Below are 18,995 nucleotides of genomic sequence, written 5' to 3' on the forward strand. Positions count from 1 at the left end.
GCCGGTTCTCGCCCGTATATACTTCAAAAATAGAACCTAAAGTTAATCGCGCTCCGTAGGTTCCAGTGGGTCTCTTCTGGCACCGTTAAAAAAAACGGCTGAGAAACACGTTCGTGGAAACGCACCGCTCATTGGCGTTCCTCTCTTGCCAGCCTCAATTAGTTCCGCCTCCTTTCTTATTGTTATTATTATGTAGTTTCAAAAGTGTGTGTTATTGCAGAGAATTTCAGAGAGAATTTTGCTACATTTCATCTTCCTTCCTTCCAGGTACTCCCATTCGTTTCTCCCATGTAGTGCAAGAGCAAGGCAACTTTGTGAAACTCGCATGGAATGAATTCCTCTCTATAGGGTTAAGAAAGCTGGTTAATAAGGCCAGACAGTTCCAAGGTGTCTGCACTCGTGGCATCGGCGCCGACACTTCCCGTCCGCATTGGAAGATCATAAGATGCAAAAAAAAGTTACTCTACAAGGACGTTAATTGGCGAGCGAGGCCTCAGGCATTGAGGGATGGAGGTCGTCGCGACGTGACCGGAATGTTTATGCGGTTCAAGTGCACGTGCACTGCACGATGTTGAAGCTCGGCTACCGGCTTCTAAATAAGGCGTCTAACTCGTATGACGTATTAATGCCGACTACTCGTATTCGTTGATGCTTTTAACGTCTTGCCCTGGAAACGCTAAGTGCTTTTTCCGTAACCATTTCGTCAAGTAGAAAGGATCGCTGAAATGCGTAACCGTACTTCCTCCTGGACCTCCACTTGGCAGTCCTTCCCCGACAACTGCTTCTGCAGTCATAGGGATGCCCCTAAACCCGTCACTTTTGTGGCCCCTATAAAGCTTTCGTTTGAGGCAATGTCATTTATTGGTCGCACGTCGTATGTGGCAACATCATTTTGAGATAGTGTCCTTCTATGTTTATATTCTTGCCAGCACAAATCGGTTAAATCAGCGTATTTCGCTGGTGTAAGTTACACGGGGCTTCTTACCCGATGTGAACCCCTCGAAGGTATGAGTGCATCGCATCAGCTGAGTGAGTCCTAGCACCGATGTTCTTAAGACATCACTGGGAATGGCCAGCAACAACAACAGCAGATAAATTAACGATGATGAATGGGGAAATTCGCAACATGAGGTGCGGCCAGAGATATACAAGACCCCATTTACAAACCTACTTCTCTCGTTGCAACAATGTTGCATACAAGTAATTTCTGAGACCTAAATACATTACGTGGAGTTGATACATTGATGTGGAGTTGCGGGCCTCACATTAGTGAAGCCAAAATCTCCATTTTATTTTTTCCTTAAAACCAAACCAAACCAACCATTACAAAAGGACGACAGGAACAGCATATATTCGCGCTGTCTGGAAGCGGCCTGAGCGCCGCCATTTTATCACCACATGGATGTTGTTGTTGCTGTTTCGAATGGCTTATGCGCAGGGCTTGTCAAACCAAATACAAAAAAAAATCAATGTATGTCCACAATGTATTGCGTTCGTTTGGAACGCTATCGTCTATGGACCGTCGCATGGCCACTTTCGTGTCCGTGAAGAAAGCGTGTAGTTCCCTCCTCCAATATTTCTTCGATAGGCGTAACACATTACAAATTGTGGACGAGTTATGTCTATACTCACTCGCACGACGGTGACTCTTCTATCTCGAATACTTTGAAGACTAGCGTGATGTTTCCGTCGCCGTTGATCGTCCACTTGCAGAACTGCTTCGACTTGTACCCGTCAGGATAATTCGGACTCGTTAACTGGTTTCGTTTGCCCGTCGCTGTTACGTTTCCTCCACATTCTGAAACACAAGAACATCGTCACAACAAAGTAAAACGTGCCTCTATATATGCTTCCTTGTTCCACGGTATGAGCATTAAGTAAAGAAGCTGTCATTCTACAGTCGCTGTACAACGTGCTCTAGAGTTGAATCTCCGCAGAGTGCAATGATAGTCAGAAACTTTGTATTATTTCTTACGTAAGAACACTGGATTCGTTTGACCTTCGTATTGCCCTGGATGGACCGACTAGAGTCGGACTTGAGGAAGCTTCTGGGGGACTGGACTGGTTCCACTAAGACGACGAGCGCTCGCAGACGTTGTTAAAGTTCTTATGGACATCGCGACTCCTTCCACATATTAACGCTATTTTTTTCCTACGCGTATCAATTAATTGATTGATTTGTATCAAGACGGGCTAGTTGGTACAGGTCCATGATGAGGAGAGCAAGTCGTGTTGTTTTGCTTGCTAGATCTCCTCATCATGGACCATTTTTTCTATTCTTACACGCACATACATACTTAATTACTTTCACACGTAAGTGATTTCGGGTAGCTTCCGATAGAGGATCGATAGTTTTCTTAGTAAACTGCGGTGGTTTCTGATGGCTCTGACGTCAGAACGAAGGAAGAAGAGAAATTGGCGAGCAGCGGTGGTAATGATGGAGCTGCTTGCCATAGTCGGCCACGCTCAGGCTGGCAACGTCACGACTATTGCGGGGGGGGGGGGGGGGGAACGTGCGTTCTGGGCCGACTTCACAGTGAACCGAGCGGACATTTGGCGAGCAGCGCTGCGCGACTGTGCTCGTGATCAGAGGCTTCGGAGAGGCAGTCGCCAGTTGCCAATGAACTATGCACCACTTTCTTGAAGAAAATGCGCAGTTCTTCGCACGGGCAACAGTGGAACAGTTGGATCTGCTGAAGCCTGGCTCCGTCTCTCTCTTCTGGTCTCAATTCCTTCTGGACCTTGATCGTGGCACTGAGTCCTGGGCCAAGAGTCTTCACTACCGTTCAGGTCATGGCTGGAACCGGAATCGCGCAGGTGGGGGGGGGGGGGGGGTCATATGAAAATGAATTACAGGAGCTTCTCAGAAGACTGCACTATTCTCCAACCAAGTCACAGCCGACGGAGGGACCTCGGCAGGACCAGCCGGGAGGGAATACCCCATCAAACCCGACGTCCATTCAATCTGTGAAGAATAGCCGTCGTGTTGGTTCGAGAACGACAAAACTCCATTCGGAGTCGGTCACTCTCGCAACGGCTAAAGAAACTGTTGCATGCGAATTCGCCCTCTGCCTTTTTCTTGGGGACAGCGGGGAATCTCGTTAATCCACCTCAACGCAATAGTGGATTGCATAAGTAGCTGCATTTCGATTTTACCGCGAATTACACGCTCGAAGAAATCGCATCCTATTTTGGCCAGCCGAATATCTGGAAACGGTATACGTATAAACCAAACAAAGCCAGAGTGCATTTCTATTTTCTTCAGATACTTCCACATCAAACAGGAGACCTTGAATCCGCAGTTACTGCCGTGACAACGAGTCAACCGTGAACTGAAGTCATTATTTACCCGGACCATGTTGAGCTTTCTAGGAAGCCACAAACAACTCCGTACATCCCTTATATTCCAAATGGTACATTCGTAATGAGGCTATAGCTGTGTCGAGCGTTTTTTTATTCCTGTTCAAGAAAAGAACCATTAACGTGCATCCGAACGATGTACGCCAAGATACCCCATCAAGCACCGTCGTCCATTACTAGTAAGCGTTGTTTCGGGGGCGGTACATCAAAGCTTGCCCTATGTTCGTGGAGGGCGTCAGTTCGAATGGTTTCTCCGGCGCCGTAACTTCGCCTTTCGTCGACGTCAGAGTTGCCTCCGTGGCCTCGAAAGGGCGTCGACGTGAAATGTCACGCTGGGCCGGAATGAAGAAGCAAAAGGAAGGATGCGAGGAACGAATTACCATCCTTGCGGAAAACTGCGTCTAAAACCTTCAGATGTTTCTTTTCTGTCGCTTCCTTCCAGCCTGCTTTTAGTTTCAAAACGCGTCTTCCGCGGGTTAATTTTAACAACGGCGCTTCCTGTGCACATTACAGGTGACGTATCCTCTTCAGCAACACACGTCACTTGGACCGACCCTTTCACGCCAGAATCCAAGCACGAATTCACACATACAGTTCGGAAACAGAACCAAACGGAACACCTCCGTGGGAGCGGAAGCCACAGGATGCGCTACAATTTGCGCAAGAAAAGGGAGAAGAGCGGTCCATCGAGGGCTGCCGGATGGATACCCCAACATCTCTTTCCTTCTGGGTACTACGTACGTGTATGGGATTTCACGAGGAAGGAAGCAACGTGCCATTTATGGCAAGGAATAATGTCTTGCAAAGGAAGAATGGCGGCACAGCCCAATCTGTTTAGGCCGACCAGCAGTCACTCGAGGTTGCGCGATCAAGTATCGCGAACTGCCACTAAATTGCGCAAATTCATCTCCTGCTCATAGGTGGCTCAGTCGGTCTTCACACTATACGGTGAAGCTTAAAAGAAATGGAGCTGCAGGTGCCCACCAGGGAGACCACATAGCTCCAGACAGCATCCAGTTAGATGAAGAAGAAGGTAACGTGTTGGATTGCTGAGCTCAAGATCGCGGGTTCGATCCCGGCCGAGGTAAACATTGCTTCCAGCACCGTGTGTTGGAGATTTCCGGCGCACGTCCAAAGAACCCGAGGTGGTCCAAATTATCCGCAGTCCCACCCACGTGCAACATGTCGCTACAGACAAGCCTTACGTGTGACATCACAGTACCATTATTATTGCCAGTATGACATGTGACGAGGAAGAAAGACGAACAGATGTTGATGTTGATGTTGGCGAAACAAATAATAGGGAGATATTGAAAGACGAGCAGGTTGTTGCTCCGGTGATAGGTTTATCGAAAAAGAAGTTGCCGCATGGAGCCACTATATTCCCGCTTAAAAGGACACTATAGAAAACTTGTGATCCTCGTGAAAAATAGTCGGATCCTGCGCTACGGAATTCATATATGATCTATCCTCGTCAACATGATGGAAATTAACCGAGCTGAGATTGGCACACAAGACAGTCAAACAGAAAGCGTCCAACACCTCGGAGCAACGAAAGACAAAAAGGTGTTCCTAGTGTTCTGCCTCGCCTAATTTCCATCTTTTCCTCTTCTCTGTGTCAACAAGAGCACGTTATTTTGGTCTTCCGGGTGCCTCATGAAAATCCCCTAACTGAATGATTCAGAAACGGATGACGCCATCGAAGAGCTTTCTTTTTTTATAGAAAATCCAGTAAGAAAAAATGTTAAGTAAGGGAAGTGCCTCAGGACGCACTTCCCGTGGCACTAGGCGTCCTGAGGCACTTCCCTCAACATATTCTATGTTGGTTTCAGATGAAGATGTAGGAGAGAGTGTGAAGAGTGCGTGCCCCGTCCATCCGAAAGGAAGTGATGTGATATGGTTCACCCACTTGACCGACAATGAAGAAGTGCCCGAGATGGCTTTCTCCACGGCTGTCGTGTGCTTCGATCTGTTTTTTTTTTTTTTTTTCAAGCATATGTTTTGGGCTCCCATAGCTGTGGATTGTGGACACGTTTCCTGCTATGCAGCCAGTGCAACCGAGTCCATGCTTTACAACGCTATTATTTGTTCATGATCTTCTCCCGTGTCATTTGGATATCCCCCGAGGCAAAATCCTTCCACGAATGTATTCGCCTCACTGCCTCCACGGTTCATGTCACGTTCTCTATCGCGTTATATTCTTTTCTATTGCAACTGCTCTTTATTTGCCTGTTCTTGGAAGCCTTACCTTGTGATGAGGCCCGCTTCTGCCTGGAGATCCGAGCTGCGCTGGAAGGACTAATGGCAAGTGTTGAGCACCTGAAAAAATGAACCAAGGGAGGTCAAGGCTACAGTCGTTCGATTTACCATTTGTTTAACGATAAAAGTTTTTCAATTTGGCATATTTGGAGTAGCCATCCACTAGAATATGTCACTTTTTCAGGGATATTATGCGGTAATGGCGATATACTAAAGTAATAATATTTTTTTTAATGTCTCGCCTGCGATTTCGTACCCATATGTTGGACTTCGTTTACAGTTCTACACTTTTAAAAATGAACTTCACCGCATAGCACGCTCCTAGCCAGCCATCATCTCGAATGATATCGTTCTCTGCCCTAATTTGTTGAAAACGAGAAGCGTACGCTTTTTTGTGACAATTATGAACAGCATAAGTGTCACAAAAAGGCGTACTCCTCCAGTTTTCAACAAATCAGGGCAGATAACGACATATCATTCGGGATGATGGTTGGCTAGGAGCGTGCTATGCGGTGAAGTTCATTTTTAAGAATGTATATGCATTATTATCAGTGTTTTTGATTGGACTCAGAACTAGCTGCTGTACCTGCGATACTCAAAAGAGGCATTTTAGTGACTCGCGATGCAGTTTACGACGCTGTATCCACCTTCATGGTGCACTCGTAGCCACAAACATATTACACCTCGTATTTTTTTAGAAAGCAATCGTGTCGTTGTATCTTGTTTCTGCTGTTTGGAAGCCGAGTAAGTTTCCATAGAGAAAAACAGATGTTCGTTGGGAATCCCCGGGTGTTTTCCACGGTTAATCGTTCCACGACACTTATTCTGAGCGCCACAACGATGAATTGCGTAAGATACGCGAAAAGAATATCTGTTGAAGAATACAGCGACAAAAAAGGGGAGGAAATTAGTGGGGCGAATACAATGGAATTATCTAACACATTTCACAACTACCGAGAGACCAAGTTGCTAATTGTCCAGAGGTAAGCTTCAAAGCCGTTTTAAGCTGCGTTGTTTACGCAGCTTAATATGAGACAAACTACTTAGAAAGATGTGCCTTCTGTTTTGTACCAACTAAGAATCATCACTTTCTAACAAAGTGACAGGAATTGGTGAGAAATTTATACTACAGCTGTTTCTGCAGATAACATCACTCAGAGACTGCAAGCCGCATGCAAATAAAAAACAGAAAACCAGAGGGCGCGAAACTCAGTTTTCATAGTGTCATAAAAAACAGACGACGGTTCTAGAATCGCCGTCTGTTTCTTCATTGTCGTCTGCATATAACTTCCTCTTCTCATCAAGTGCAAAAATTGCTCGTAAAGTGTACATTGGAACACACTAATGCACTGCCACCTGGGACATGGAGAGAGCGACATCCTCGCCTTCATTTTCTGCAATGCAAATCGAACTAGTCATGCCTAAAGAATACACTTCCGTCAAGGAGTACAGCGCATTAAAACGCAACATAATCCCATCTAACATTCACAACCTCACAAATTTTTCTGATGGAAATTCCCCCCTTGAATATACGCATGGGCAACACCGAAGCAAAGAGACATTTTTAATGTCGTCATGTGGCACTTACCTACGCCATTCCTAAATCTGTCGCAACGCGTCTTTCCTTCACTTCAAACACGTCACGCATGTGTCGTCTGCATGATGTTTTCGAGCAGACGATTTCTGACATCGGCAGGCTATTAACAATCCCACGCGAAATCGGAATTCCAAGTGATGAGTCATTGATTAATGAGTATATCGACAGTATGACATATCCTACTACGTTACGGTACGGTCATTAATGATATCAAGGAATTTGAGAGGAAGGTCACAGGGGAATGTCAGCTCCGGGGTGCCATACTATAATGTTTCCGGTTGCAGGTGGCAAGGAAATGTGTGGGAAATTATAATAAAGGTGTCCTGACTGTTCAGCAGTGCGGACACGTCTCTCTCTCTCTCTCTCTCTCTCTCTCTCTCAGGTGCATCTGTCGTTCTAATACATTCTATATTTCGCAGACTTTGTTTTGAGGAGGATGATTGGACAGTTAGAACAATTTATGCTAGTTTGTTCTTCTTCTGCATCTTTTCTATAACTTTGTCGAACGTATTGCAATTTAATTGTCAGACAGCTTCTTGTCAGATGTATGACATATAACTCGCCACGTGATTGAGAAAACATCCTCCGTTATAGGAGGTGACCAATCAGACAACAGTAGGTGTGTAAACTCCGCAAGATAGAAATTACGATGACGGCGGCATGGTAGAAGAAATACAAGGAACTCACGGAGAAAACATTGTATTGTTTAGGAGTCACGTTCGAGGAATCGTGTCATGTCAAGAAAATGCGCACGGTGTTTGTTAATCGCGTCATCTAAAATATTTGTGCGCGTGTTCTTGAACCAATCAGGGCAGTCTGTCAGCATATCCGCTGGCTTGAAGCTAAAATGCCAACTGTAAAATGTTTAATGGTCTCGAGACTTTTTAATCTTTCCTCACACCAAACCAAACTTTAATCTTTGGCAGGTGCGACCAAGTATGTTGTTACACGGCCTCGGTGAATTATATAGTTTGTAGTTTGTATTTAAAGGTGTACGAAAGAAAGAGAATGTGTAAAACATTACGTACTGTTAAAATGTAACCTCCAAGCAGGCTGTATATGAAACAGTACTGACACATGCGGCCCACCGCCACTTACAAACGTTAAATACAATACAATACGGTGTGGCGTGTACTGAGATTTCTGCGCACGTTATCAGATAGGCAATATTACCCCGACCGTTCTGGTTCATGATCATTCGTTTCGTGACTTGAAGCCACGAGCTATTAGTACAACGACGATAAAACCGGAGACACGGAACAGAAAATAGACAACACGACACGTTCTCAAACACAGCAACCCATTTAATCCCAGCAACCCATTTAAGCAACCCATTAAATGGGTTGCTGTGTTTGAGAACGTGTTGTGTTGTCTTTGTCTCCGGTTTTATCGTCGTTTTACAATGTACCCGCTCGCCTGCACCCTTGCACTTCTACCAGTTATTAGTATTATTGGCGTATTATTTAAATTATCGCAAATTATTTAAATTACAAATTATCACATTCTTTTGCTGGTAACCAATTGTTTTCCGTGTAATGCCGCTTCTTTTACATATTTATCTCTTTTTACGTGCCTTCGATGACGTTACATTCCACAGAAGGCTCGTCTCTTCCGAGCCACTCGATCGTTCGGTCAATGAAAGCGGACACGAATTGCATGATGTCGACGTGAGTGAGGAGGAAAGTAAAAATGACTTTCCCGCGAATCCCAGCGACAATCAGATGCCGCAAGGAGACACAGCAGGTGGCGAGGCAAATTCCTGTTCCTCGCAGGTCTCTTGTTGAGTCACTCAATAAGCTTCACTTCAGAGTATCGCCACAGAGGTTCAAGAGAGAGCAGGAGCGCCATTTTGTTTCCACACGCACACCGATACCATTCCCAGTTGACGATCTGAAAGACAGCTAACATAATGTTCGCTGTGGGTAGAGAAGTGTGTATGTCCATGTATTGTCCACCATAGCGTTCCCGAGGATGTCAAAGTGAGCTCAAGGACGTCAACCTTGATGAGCTGCTTGCAAGAGAAAGGAACATTTCACCCGCGCACGATAGATGGCATCGTGCGCTAAAGTGCGCGTGCGCGTGGATACCGTGGCGCGGAAACAAGATGGCGCATGCCCCCTCTTGGAACTCAGTGTCCATACTCTGAAGCGAAGCTTATTTAGTAACTCTAGTAGAGTCACGAAGTCTCTTGTACGGACGTCATCATCCAGCAGTTTTTTTTTTTTATTCCCTCTTAGCACCGCGAAGCAACAGTGGCTATAATTCCTGTACGGACATGGACTGATGGAGAGAGGACACCGGGAACAATTTGGGACATGGAGTAGTGTGCCGAAATTCATCTGCAATATATGCCGGAAAGCCTCGGGAAAACCTCAAACAGCGCAGCCTGTGGATTCCAACCCACCATGTACTAGTCTTCAGCATGCCATGGAAGTGCTCCCAACGAGCACCGTAGACGTCGTTATTTGCGCTCTTCTACTGTGGCACGTGGCACGATCAGCCATTAGCAGGCAGGAACTTGATGATGATGATGATAGGAGAAAAAATGTGGAGATGTGAGCCCACTTACTGCGGGACAAGCTGCTCCCAGACCTATAGTAGGACAAAAACTTCTCAAAAGAGAAGTTCTCTGCTATGCTCTTAACGAAGGTGATGAGTGAGCGGTGTACCTTGACGATGAGTGCCCAGCACTTTCACGACGTCAAAGGGCCGGCTATCAAGACGGCCCTGAGATCTCTCAAGTTCAAACGTGCAGTATGAAACCGGGCACACTCGACAAGAATATGTTCCGAATTTTCACGCACGCCAGGACGCAACGACGAAGGTCGATAACCAATCTTGTACAGAAACAGGAACTTGAATACGCAAGGTGCCATTTGTTTTTAATTATCCGATGATTCAGATGTCGTTGTCAGCGCTTCGTTGGTTTTTACACGCGGATTCCGGATCCTTTTGACCTTGCAGTCAAACGTTCTCAAGTCCGTACGTACCTCGTCGCTATACAAATAAGCAGCGACGAAACGTCATACGGTCAACATACTACAATGCCCGACTTCAATACGATCCTCAGTTTTGAATAACGCTCTATCAGCGACCGAGTGGTTACAGCATCCATCCGTTGAGGGTCATTCCAGCGCCATCTAGAGAACTGCCATTGTCATGTCTTCCCTGAGTCTTCCCGCAGATATTACAGACAGTTCTCGATGCTGTCGCCCTTGTGAAATCGGCCTCATACTGACAGCCCCATCTTCCATTCCTTCCTTGTTCTCTTGGTGACCGTATGACGCAGGTACAAGACCAGACCATGTTCGCAGGTCAAGATAAGTAAGACCCCGCCAGACACGAACACGTTGCATGCTAACCACAATCGCTTTTCGCCTGCAAAGTTTCGATAGTCTTCATGCGACTTTGGAAGAGGAGACGTTTGAGACCCATACAAGGACAATCACTTCCTTGTGCTGCTGGTATCTGACTGGTTTTGGTCGCTCCATTACAGCATTCGTTCTTTTCACATTTGATAGTTCATTTCCATTTTTTTCAAGTGAATGGAGGGACTCGGACAAAAAAGTAAGGGCGCCTTCATTTGACAAGGAACACGGAAAAGGGACTCGAGTCCCTTTTCCGTCGTGTACTCCTTGAACATGTTTGGCATATAGCAGCAATTCGAGGGGCCAAGTACCAGACGCCACAACAGCTTACAAATGAGACACATTGACTGGCTGTTAAAAACTACCGGAATAAACTGGTAGTAACCAGGATACAACTTAGCTAAACTATTGACACAGCGTTAGCTCAGTCTGCAGGGTGCCACATAGTGTAGGTAGGTGCACAAAGTCCATAATCGCTCCCATATGATACCCTTTGACGTCTGTTCGCCTTTATTGATTCATAGCGAAGACACCAGGGATCGTCTGTTGCAAAATCATTAGTAGTTGTTCCATAACGTCAGAGAAACGTTGCACAGGCTACGTATAAACGTGACTTGTGTTTCCTTGGAAATACGAGAGTCACCTCCTGCAACAGCAGTAAATGTGGACGAATTGCGTCAACTAAAGATGGGTTCTTGTCCCAGTCAGCATTTACATATTGGCCACTTTTGCGACTTCAGACAGTAAAAGATGCGGACACTGTTATCATGTTAGTCACCCCATGAAGGATGTCCCTCGACGCAAGCCGTCAGGTACTAAACATGGCAACGATCGAAAGAGGACAAACACACAGACACGGATGTGTATGTGTGTCCTCTTGAACTCTCTCCCAATCGACAGGCGTTTGAACCCAGTCCGCTCTACATCTGTGCTAGCTCAGACTGGGTTCGCCCATTTCGGAATCGTCTCGCGTAATTGAGGAGAGTGAGGGTGTAACTTGCAGCGCATATTTTTAGCATCGTACTAGAGCAGTCTCTTCGTGTCCAGTTTCAATCACGTCGGTATCGCTTTTGAAGTCTGGCATCGTTACTTCTGTCCGTGTTTCATTGAAGATTCGTGTTCAGCAGTTTGCGTTCAATCTGTCTGTATTATTATTATTATTCCAGTGTTTGATGAACCTTTGGTGCTGATTGTCACATTAAAGTACTATTGGTCAAATGCCTTTACGAAACTAAATACTGGCTCTCGGGTGTTTCCTGAGTTTTTAGATGTTTTTCAGATGTTTTAGATGTTTTATTGCTTAGAAACAGTATAGCACAAATACCTTTTTTTTTTTCTGAGTTTTCCTGAGCGTGTGTGTGTGTGTTTCTTTTCTTTCTTTTATTTCGTTTTCTTTTTATGGAAGGAATAGCAAGTCTGCCTATGCCTGGCTAACCTTTCCTCGTTTTTTTTTTCAATAAACATATCCTCTCCTCCCCCCCCCCAGACTCTTAAAGACAAATGTCGTTCCCGCGCCCTGTGAAGTCGGCCCAGGCAACCCGTTCCATCACCACCACAGCTGCGACACTCTGATTTATATTAAGTACCACGGATCCTTACAAACTATGGCAAAGCGCAGCGAGAATATTACATTCCAAAAGCATTTTAACAACTTCCGCCTGATTCCTTAAACCAGACGGTTATATCAGCGGGTAATATATCAACAGGCTATATCATTAATTCCAGGTAAAACTGGAGAAAGACGAAAAATATACGACACCACTGATCTTTTTCAATAGAGATCAGTGGGACGACACACGACGTCTTAATGTTATACCAGCGTATATCGAGCAGGTTATAGCAGCTTACATTCGACGGTTATAATTCATTAGCGATCTGTCCTTTCTATGCAGAGTCTGTGGCTCGCTTTTCTTCTCTTGGTAACATCATCGCTGTATGTAATTCATGTCAGTTTTTTTATGTGTACTTGTTTCTCTCGGTGGTTTGAGTGGTGTTGTTCGTCATTCCTCTGTCAGTCCCAACCCACAAGCCTCGTTCTGCTGTAATTCGCAATAAAACTGAATTGAATTATTATTATGTGCTTTCGTGAAACCAGTCATAAACATATGATTAGCCGCACGTAAAAACAAACCTCAAAGGTAACCGAAGCGGCGTAAGTCCTTGTCAAAGATCGTAAGGTTTGCGAACATACAGGACTTTGAGAGAGAATTTTGATCGTGGGTCGGGCAGGCGTAGTCGTCTTCAATTCGTCTTCAATAGGCGCTTTCGCTGTTCTGCCTACCTTCCTCTATCACGTTCAAATTATTCTCTTTTTTTACCAGCTCCTGTGGCTGAACCTACATACGCGCCGGGGGCGGGGGACCCGGCACCGGCACCGGCTGCGCTGTTTGGGTCTCCCCTACGAAGTCGACCCAGGACGCACAATGCAGCGAGCCGCCACGTGAGCAGGCAAGTCGCTCGGTAATGAAACGCCGCTGACGCAGAAAGAAAAGAAAGGAGCATTGTAACGCATATAGGTAGTCAATAACCCATCAGCTCATCGCCGATCCCAAATATATTTATTTACAGAGATCAGGAAGAAACGAATCCAGCAGATGCATCGCTCGATAGAGAGGCTTCTGGAATGGCACGTGACTCGCGTTCCAATCAAGCTTTTTTCCCCTAGCCATTACATGTGACGTCGTAATGACGTCAGTCCTTGAACCTGACTAATTATCAGCGTCCTTAGAAGCCTGTTTGCGCACGACTGTCGGCATGTGGGCAAACGTCCACACAGACTCATGGGAACACATGGGGTTATCCTGTAAACCATGCAGGTGCATTGTAAGCGGGGAAAATTCACGCTGCTTTCTTACACTGTGACGTCACTGCAATTGTAAGAGCTTTTCTATATGCGTGTATGAAAAGTGTGCGCCATGTTTCGCGTCTCACAATTACGCATCATTAGAAACGATCCGCAGATAAATTACGACGTATGAGATCGGTCAATTTATATTCACGCTCGCGAAAATCTGAACATTTACTTTTATACGAATTCAAGTTAAGTTGATTTTCTCTCTCTCTACTCGGGACACCACGTGATCTTAGGAATGTTCTCGCTTCACGAAACCGAGGCTACTTGTGTGGAGATACATATAATTCTCAGATAATCGATTCAATAGTTAGCGTGACACGACGATCTCACATGGACATTGACCCTGCTTAGCCTGGGTTTGCTCTCACACTTGCGCATCGAGTCATTCAAACTTACAACTGCTCAGCTAATGACTATATTTGTACCCATGAAGTCGGACCAGGAAGCTCATATGGGGCTGGCAAACGACTCGCTAACAGCGCCTGTGTCTATAACTACGTACAAATAATACAAGAAAGAGGCGTGAAGTCCTCCGAAAGATCAATTGGCCCCGGAAACGAAGGCACGACATTTCATTCTTGACACTGTATTTTTCGTTTTGTGTGTCTGTGTGTGTGTGTGTTTTTTTTTTCTTCTCCCGACCAGTTAGTTGTCCAACCTGTCAGTACAATTCGATGCACCATTCTTTAATCTAGTAATGCTTCCCGTTGTAACTCTTGTAGCAAACTTGAGTTGCTCTTCCGAATGTCGCCAAGTACTTCGAGTAGAGACAATCGGTCCAACCGTAGATATAACAGTTACCACAACTTTGGAATACACGGAAGAGCGGTACTCGAATGAACACTAATAGAGGAAACAACATTCCACTTACGCTCCAGACGCCAGTAACTCAGTCCAAACGATCACAAATAAAAACACTGCGCACAGTCCACATTTTACCGTCCTTGCACACATCCAATCACAGACTGTCCTTCTTCGTGACGTCATTGATAATCCACTGTCCACCACTAGCGGTTCACGCCAGCGAGTCTCGTGCACCTTTTTGCGGGTCCTGGTACCGTCGGGATCTCACCAGCTCGAAGCGCGAGAAAAAATGTCGGCAAAAATTTCCCACCTGTAATACGACGCGAAGGCGAACTGAGCGCAGATAGAGTGGAAGGAGAATTGAGAGAGAGGGAGAGAGAGACTTGCGGAACGACTTTCATCGCACGCACGGCTCGACGGATGCGTTTGAAACGTCGTCGCGGGAAAGTCCGCTCTTTTTCGCTGTTGCCGTGGACGGGAACGCTATTTAGGATCCGTTCCGGTGCGTGGGTAGCAGGAGGAAGTGGCAAGGAGTTAATCCTCCGTGTTCGTGATTTCACGGATGAATGAAGTAGGTCTGCACCCATACAGGACGAAGCGTACCTGACGTATCCGTTCGGATCCAAACTTTTATTTTGTCAACACGCTTCGAAATGTTGATGCGCCCTTTTGAGGGACGGTGCTTTCAAAAAAAAAAAAAAAATCGCCTGGTTAGTATACAATGACGAGATCCATCCCAACTCGTGGAGCTGAACCCGGACTCTGATGCCGCAGTAGTGGAATCACAAATACACGATCAGCCAACTCCAACTCATTTCCAAGTGGTCTCGTACAAGGAAAACCAACCTGCAGGCATCGCAGTGGCGTTTATACCCAATGATGCCAACTGCTCTTTCTCGGATGTGGGCCTTAATTTGATTGCCAATGATATTATGAATGAAACCCACGAGAAAATAGTTTCTCATGGAATAAACAGAGCTGCAAGCTTGGTTATCAACTCAGTATTTGAACGCGACAAGCAAATTGCACAAGTGCTTGATGTGGCGACTTTTACGCCATCATCGCGCCTTCAAGCTTTGGGGAGAATACACAAAATCCCCATTCGGTTAAAGATTACCTGAGTTCTCAGGACATTATTGGAGTGAAGGGTGAACACCGATGACGACGGGGCTTTCAGTCTTCTATAAAAGGACAGCCTTCTACTGAGGTACGCTCGAGCTCTACCAGCTTCCCCGCAACGAATACGTGGCGCCCCCATACTCAACGTCTCCGCTGCCAGCGTTTGATTCATCGCCCGAAATTTTAGAAACGAGGAAAGCGCAAGATATATGCGGGACCACACAATTATAAGGTGTCCTCCGCGAAACCCAAGCCCAAGTGCGCAGATTGCGGTTCTTCCGCGTTCAGCGTCTTACATATGCGTCTTACAGCGTCTCATGCCGAATAGCGAAAGCCGCAGCGCAGGTGAGGATCTCTATTGGACCTCCTAGTGCAAGTATATTGAGCCACCCATCCCATGCAGAGCCGGACTCGCGGTAGCTCAGTTAGCAACGTGCTGGCTTGCTCAGGCTGAGGACGGTAGCCATGTGGAGGAGGTATAAACCAGCGCACGAGGCTTCCAGCACCGTATGCCGGAGGTTTCCGGCACACGTCAAAAGAATCCCAGCAGGTGGTCGAAATTATCCGCAGTCCGTGTCGCCATCCAAATAAACTGACACACCTTAGGTTTAAATCTACTCTAGCTACCTTTTATTTTACCCATCCCAGAGTTTGTGAAGGCCGTCGAAGAAGAACTTCTTCTGCATGCTGTCTCGAAGCGATCAAAACGGGACATATAGGCTTGCCGTATACTGCTACTTGCGAACAAGAATCCCTTCTGAACTGAATCCCGTGAAAACAAACGCGGTCTTCATAAGCAGAATGAATGGTGGTAAGCATGCGCGAGGCGTCGTGGAACTAATCCTGAGGAGCTTATCATTTGTGAGACTCACACAATGTTTTTTCTTACATTTCGTAATCAGTTTTATGATACCTTCATTATGACTAGCCCGGTTTGCTCATTTTATGATACCGTTAGGCTATACATATATGGCGTCATTTCTGTAATAAAGGCGTTTTGCTCATTTACTGTGCTCTATTGATTTTATCGCTGCCGATCTTAACGAGTGAGATAACGTCCGGGTTATCTGGGAACGCTGGGTGAGCTACAACCATGCCCTACATGCTCTGCACCAGTCCCCCACACATGCGCCCCCAACCCCCTCGTAGCTCCCCACAGATATATCGTGAGATAATTCCGGCAACACTGGGCCTGCCACCAATGATTGTGGTGGTTGTACTGCTGAAGGAGCCCGCCTTTGTCGGCCTCACACAGGTGGGTGTTGGGGCTCATTAGGGCTGTGTGTTACTGGTTCAAAGTAAAGCGAGTAAAGTATAAGTAAAGTGAGACAAACAGCCTAGGGAACGATGTCGGGAAAGTAGAGGCAAGCTCCGGATCAATACGCGGTGTAGCAGCGACGCCAGAGAGCCATTGTGCCTCAGCCAGTTGGCGACACAAAGCAGTCAACATGGCCCTAGCGTCGGACTTGATGAAATAGATGAGTCGTGTCCACGACCTACTAGATTATAACGACCATGTCAGGCGTACCCCTCCCATGCGCCGCATTTTTGAAAGGCAGCGGTGGCGCTTCTGATCGTCCTTGTTATTTCTTCCTCAACTTCTACAATACTTTGTACTTCAGCTTACCTTAGTATTTTTGTACAAGCTGTGGACTTCCACAGATGTTTAATTCTGAGGTTGATTATTATCATCATTCTACGCGTTTTCATAGGAGCTGTCGCTGTCGTCTGCTACGGTTGTCGTACATACGCTTCTGCGAGTTCAGAATTCAAATTTCCATCGTCCAATCGTGCGCCAGTCTGCCAGGGCGCGTCAGTAGCGCCCCTGGCGGATCCTGCGGACATTCACCTCATAGGGTTTGCTGATTGTGACATGGTCGTTATAATCTAGTAGGTCATGGTCGTGTCGCACGCTTCTGATGTGCTCTACGTGCCGCAGCATAAGCCGCATCATGCCCAGGTATGCCGCAGTGTCCTGGAATCCATTGAAAGAACATGTCGTGTCCAGCAGCCACCGCCTCTGCGTGCAGTTTTACATATACGCAATGACGCAGTATAACATCAGCAACTACAGGGGTTGACAGCACTGGTAGTTCCTGCAGACCCAAGGAACTGCACAGCAGCCTGGGAATCCCAGATAATAACCCACTTGGTCCGTGAATGAGCCGACGCTATATATTCCGTAGCCATGAGCAGAGCGTACGGTTCAGTTGCTGTTGACGAGGTCGCATGGGACAAACACACTCCACTTTCAACACCACAGGCGGGTATGACGAAGGCACTCGTCGATCCAGTAGTTGTAGTGGAGCCATCTGTGTATACTACCACTCGTTCTTGAATGTTATGTATTAAGTCGGCAGTTAGCTGTCGCTGGACACAGATAGGCACATATTTCTTCACATAGAGATTCGGAACCGTCAGCCTCACCCTCGGGATCCCCACACTCCAGACAGGAAGCGGTGACTTGAGCCGCTTATGTCGGAGTATAGTACCACGGTATGGTTGGACAGCTTGTGAGTATAAGAAGCACGACCTCTGATGTATGGCCTGAACTAGGTAGCGGAGATTATGCCGCGTAGACCAACGGGCGAAATGCCGAAGCGACTCTTATATCCGAAGGGCTCTTCGGCCCTTGTTTGATGTGGATGCGTAGACACCTATGCATACTTTGACGCTTTTGGCCAGTACACTCTCGAGGACAGACTCTGTAGTGCTACACCAGCCATGTAAAACCGGGACATGATACGCCAATAGTCGGCGAATCAGGGAGCGATGTATAGAGTCAGCATAGCTTTGGACGACGCCCCCCACCGTGTGCCGCTGATGTATCGCATTACATTAACAGTAGAGTCAGTCTTCTCCTTGATGTGCCGTACTTCTGCAGACCAGGACAGAGATCTGTCAACGACGATACCTAAAGAGCGATGATGAGTGACTCTTCGCAGGCGTTGCCCGTTGACTTGAAGATGAAAGTACCGAAGACGTTTTCTTGTGAAAGGTAACCACACCGTCTTTTCGTGCGAGATGTCCATTCCCCTCTGAGTGAGGAAGTCAGCAACTGTGTCCAGAGCATTCTGCAGACGCCCGCACAGCGCTGGCCACTGCTTACCGGATGACCATAGACGTATATCATCCGTATAGATGCTAATGTGCACTCCTCGCGGTAAAAGAGATGGGAGAGCAGCCAACAGGGCGTTGAAAAATGTGGGGCTAAGCACACCCCCTTGAGGAACGCCAGAAACCAGTCTGAACGTCTGTGTGTCCCTTACGCTGGTACGCATGAAGACCGCTAGTCCACTGAGGTAACTGGCAATCCATCGTAACGCTCTGCCCATTATTCCCAGCGAGAACAACCCGTGCAAGACATGAGCGTGACTAGCAGTGTCATATGCCCTCTTGATATCAACAAAAATGGCGTCGGTAATCTTTCCTTGCTCACGCTCTTCCTCAACTGATGAGACGAGGTCGTGCATCGTGCTCTCCATAGCCCGGGGAAGGCAGTTGCGAGACTCCCAGAACCACTCAATTCGATTAAGAACAAGGCGCTCCATAATCTTGCACAGGCAGCTGGTGAGACTTATGGGACGAAAAGAGTCCACCGTATGCGGAGGCTTCCCGGGCTTCTGAACAGGCA

At 46.7% G+C, this 18,995-nt stretch overlaps 1 protein-coding gene across 1 annotated transcript in view; it reads right to left on the bottom strand.

Annotated features, from left to right (window-relative positions):
* LOC135392155 (mannan-binding lectin serine protease 1-like) overlaps window positions 1–14,587 on the bottom strand; it is a 30,480-nt gene extending 15,893 nt beyond the window's left edge. The window contains exons 1-3 of the mRNA XM_064622846.1: window positions 14,310–14,587; window positions 5,609–5,679; window positions 1,633–1,798 (exon numbers count right to left, since the gene is read on the bottom strand). Coding sequence (XP_064478916.1) covers window positions 1,633–1,798; window positions 5,609–5,679; window positions 14,310–14,425 — 353 coding nt within the window. The 5' untranslated portion in view covers window positions 14,426–14,587. The remainder of the gene's footprint in view (window positions 1–1,632; window positions 1,799–5,608; window positions 5,680–14,309) is intronic.
* Between the last annotated feature and the right edge of the window lie 4,408 nt (window positions 14,588–18,995).

Source organism: Ornithodoros turicata, chromosome 4 (genome assembly GCF_037126465.1).
Source record: "Ornithodoros turicata isolate Travis chromosome 4, ASM3712646v1, whole genome shotgun sequence".
Classification (NCBI taxonomy): domain Eukaryota; kingdom Metazoa; phylum Arthropoda; class Arachnida; order Ixodida; family Argasidae; genus Ornithodoros; species Ornithodoros turicata.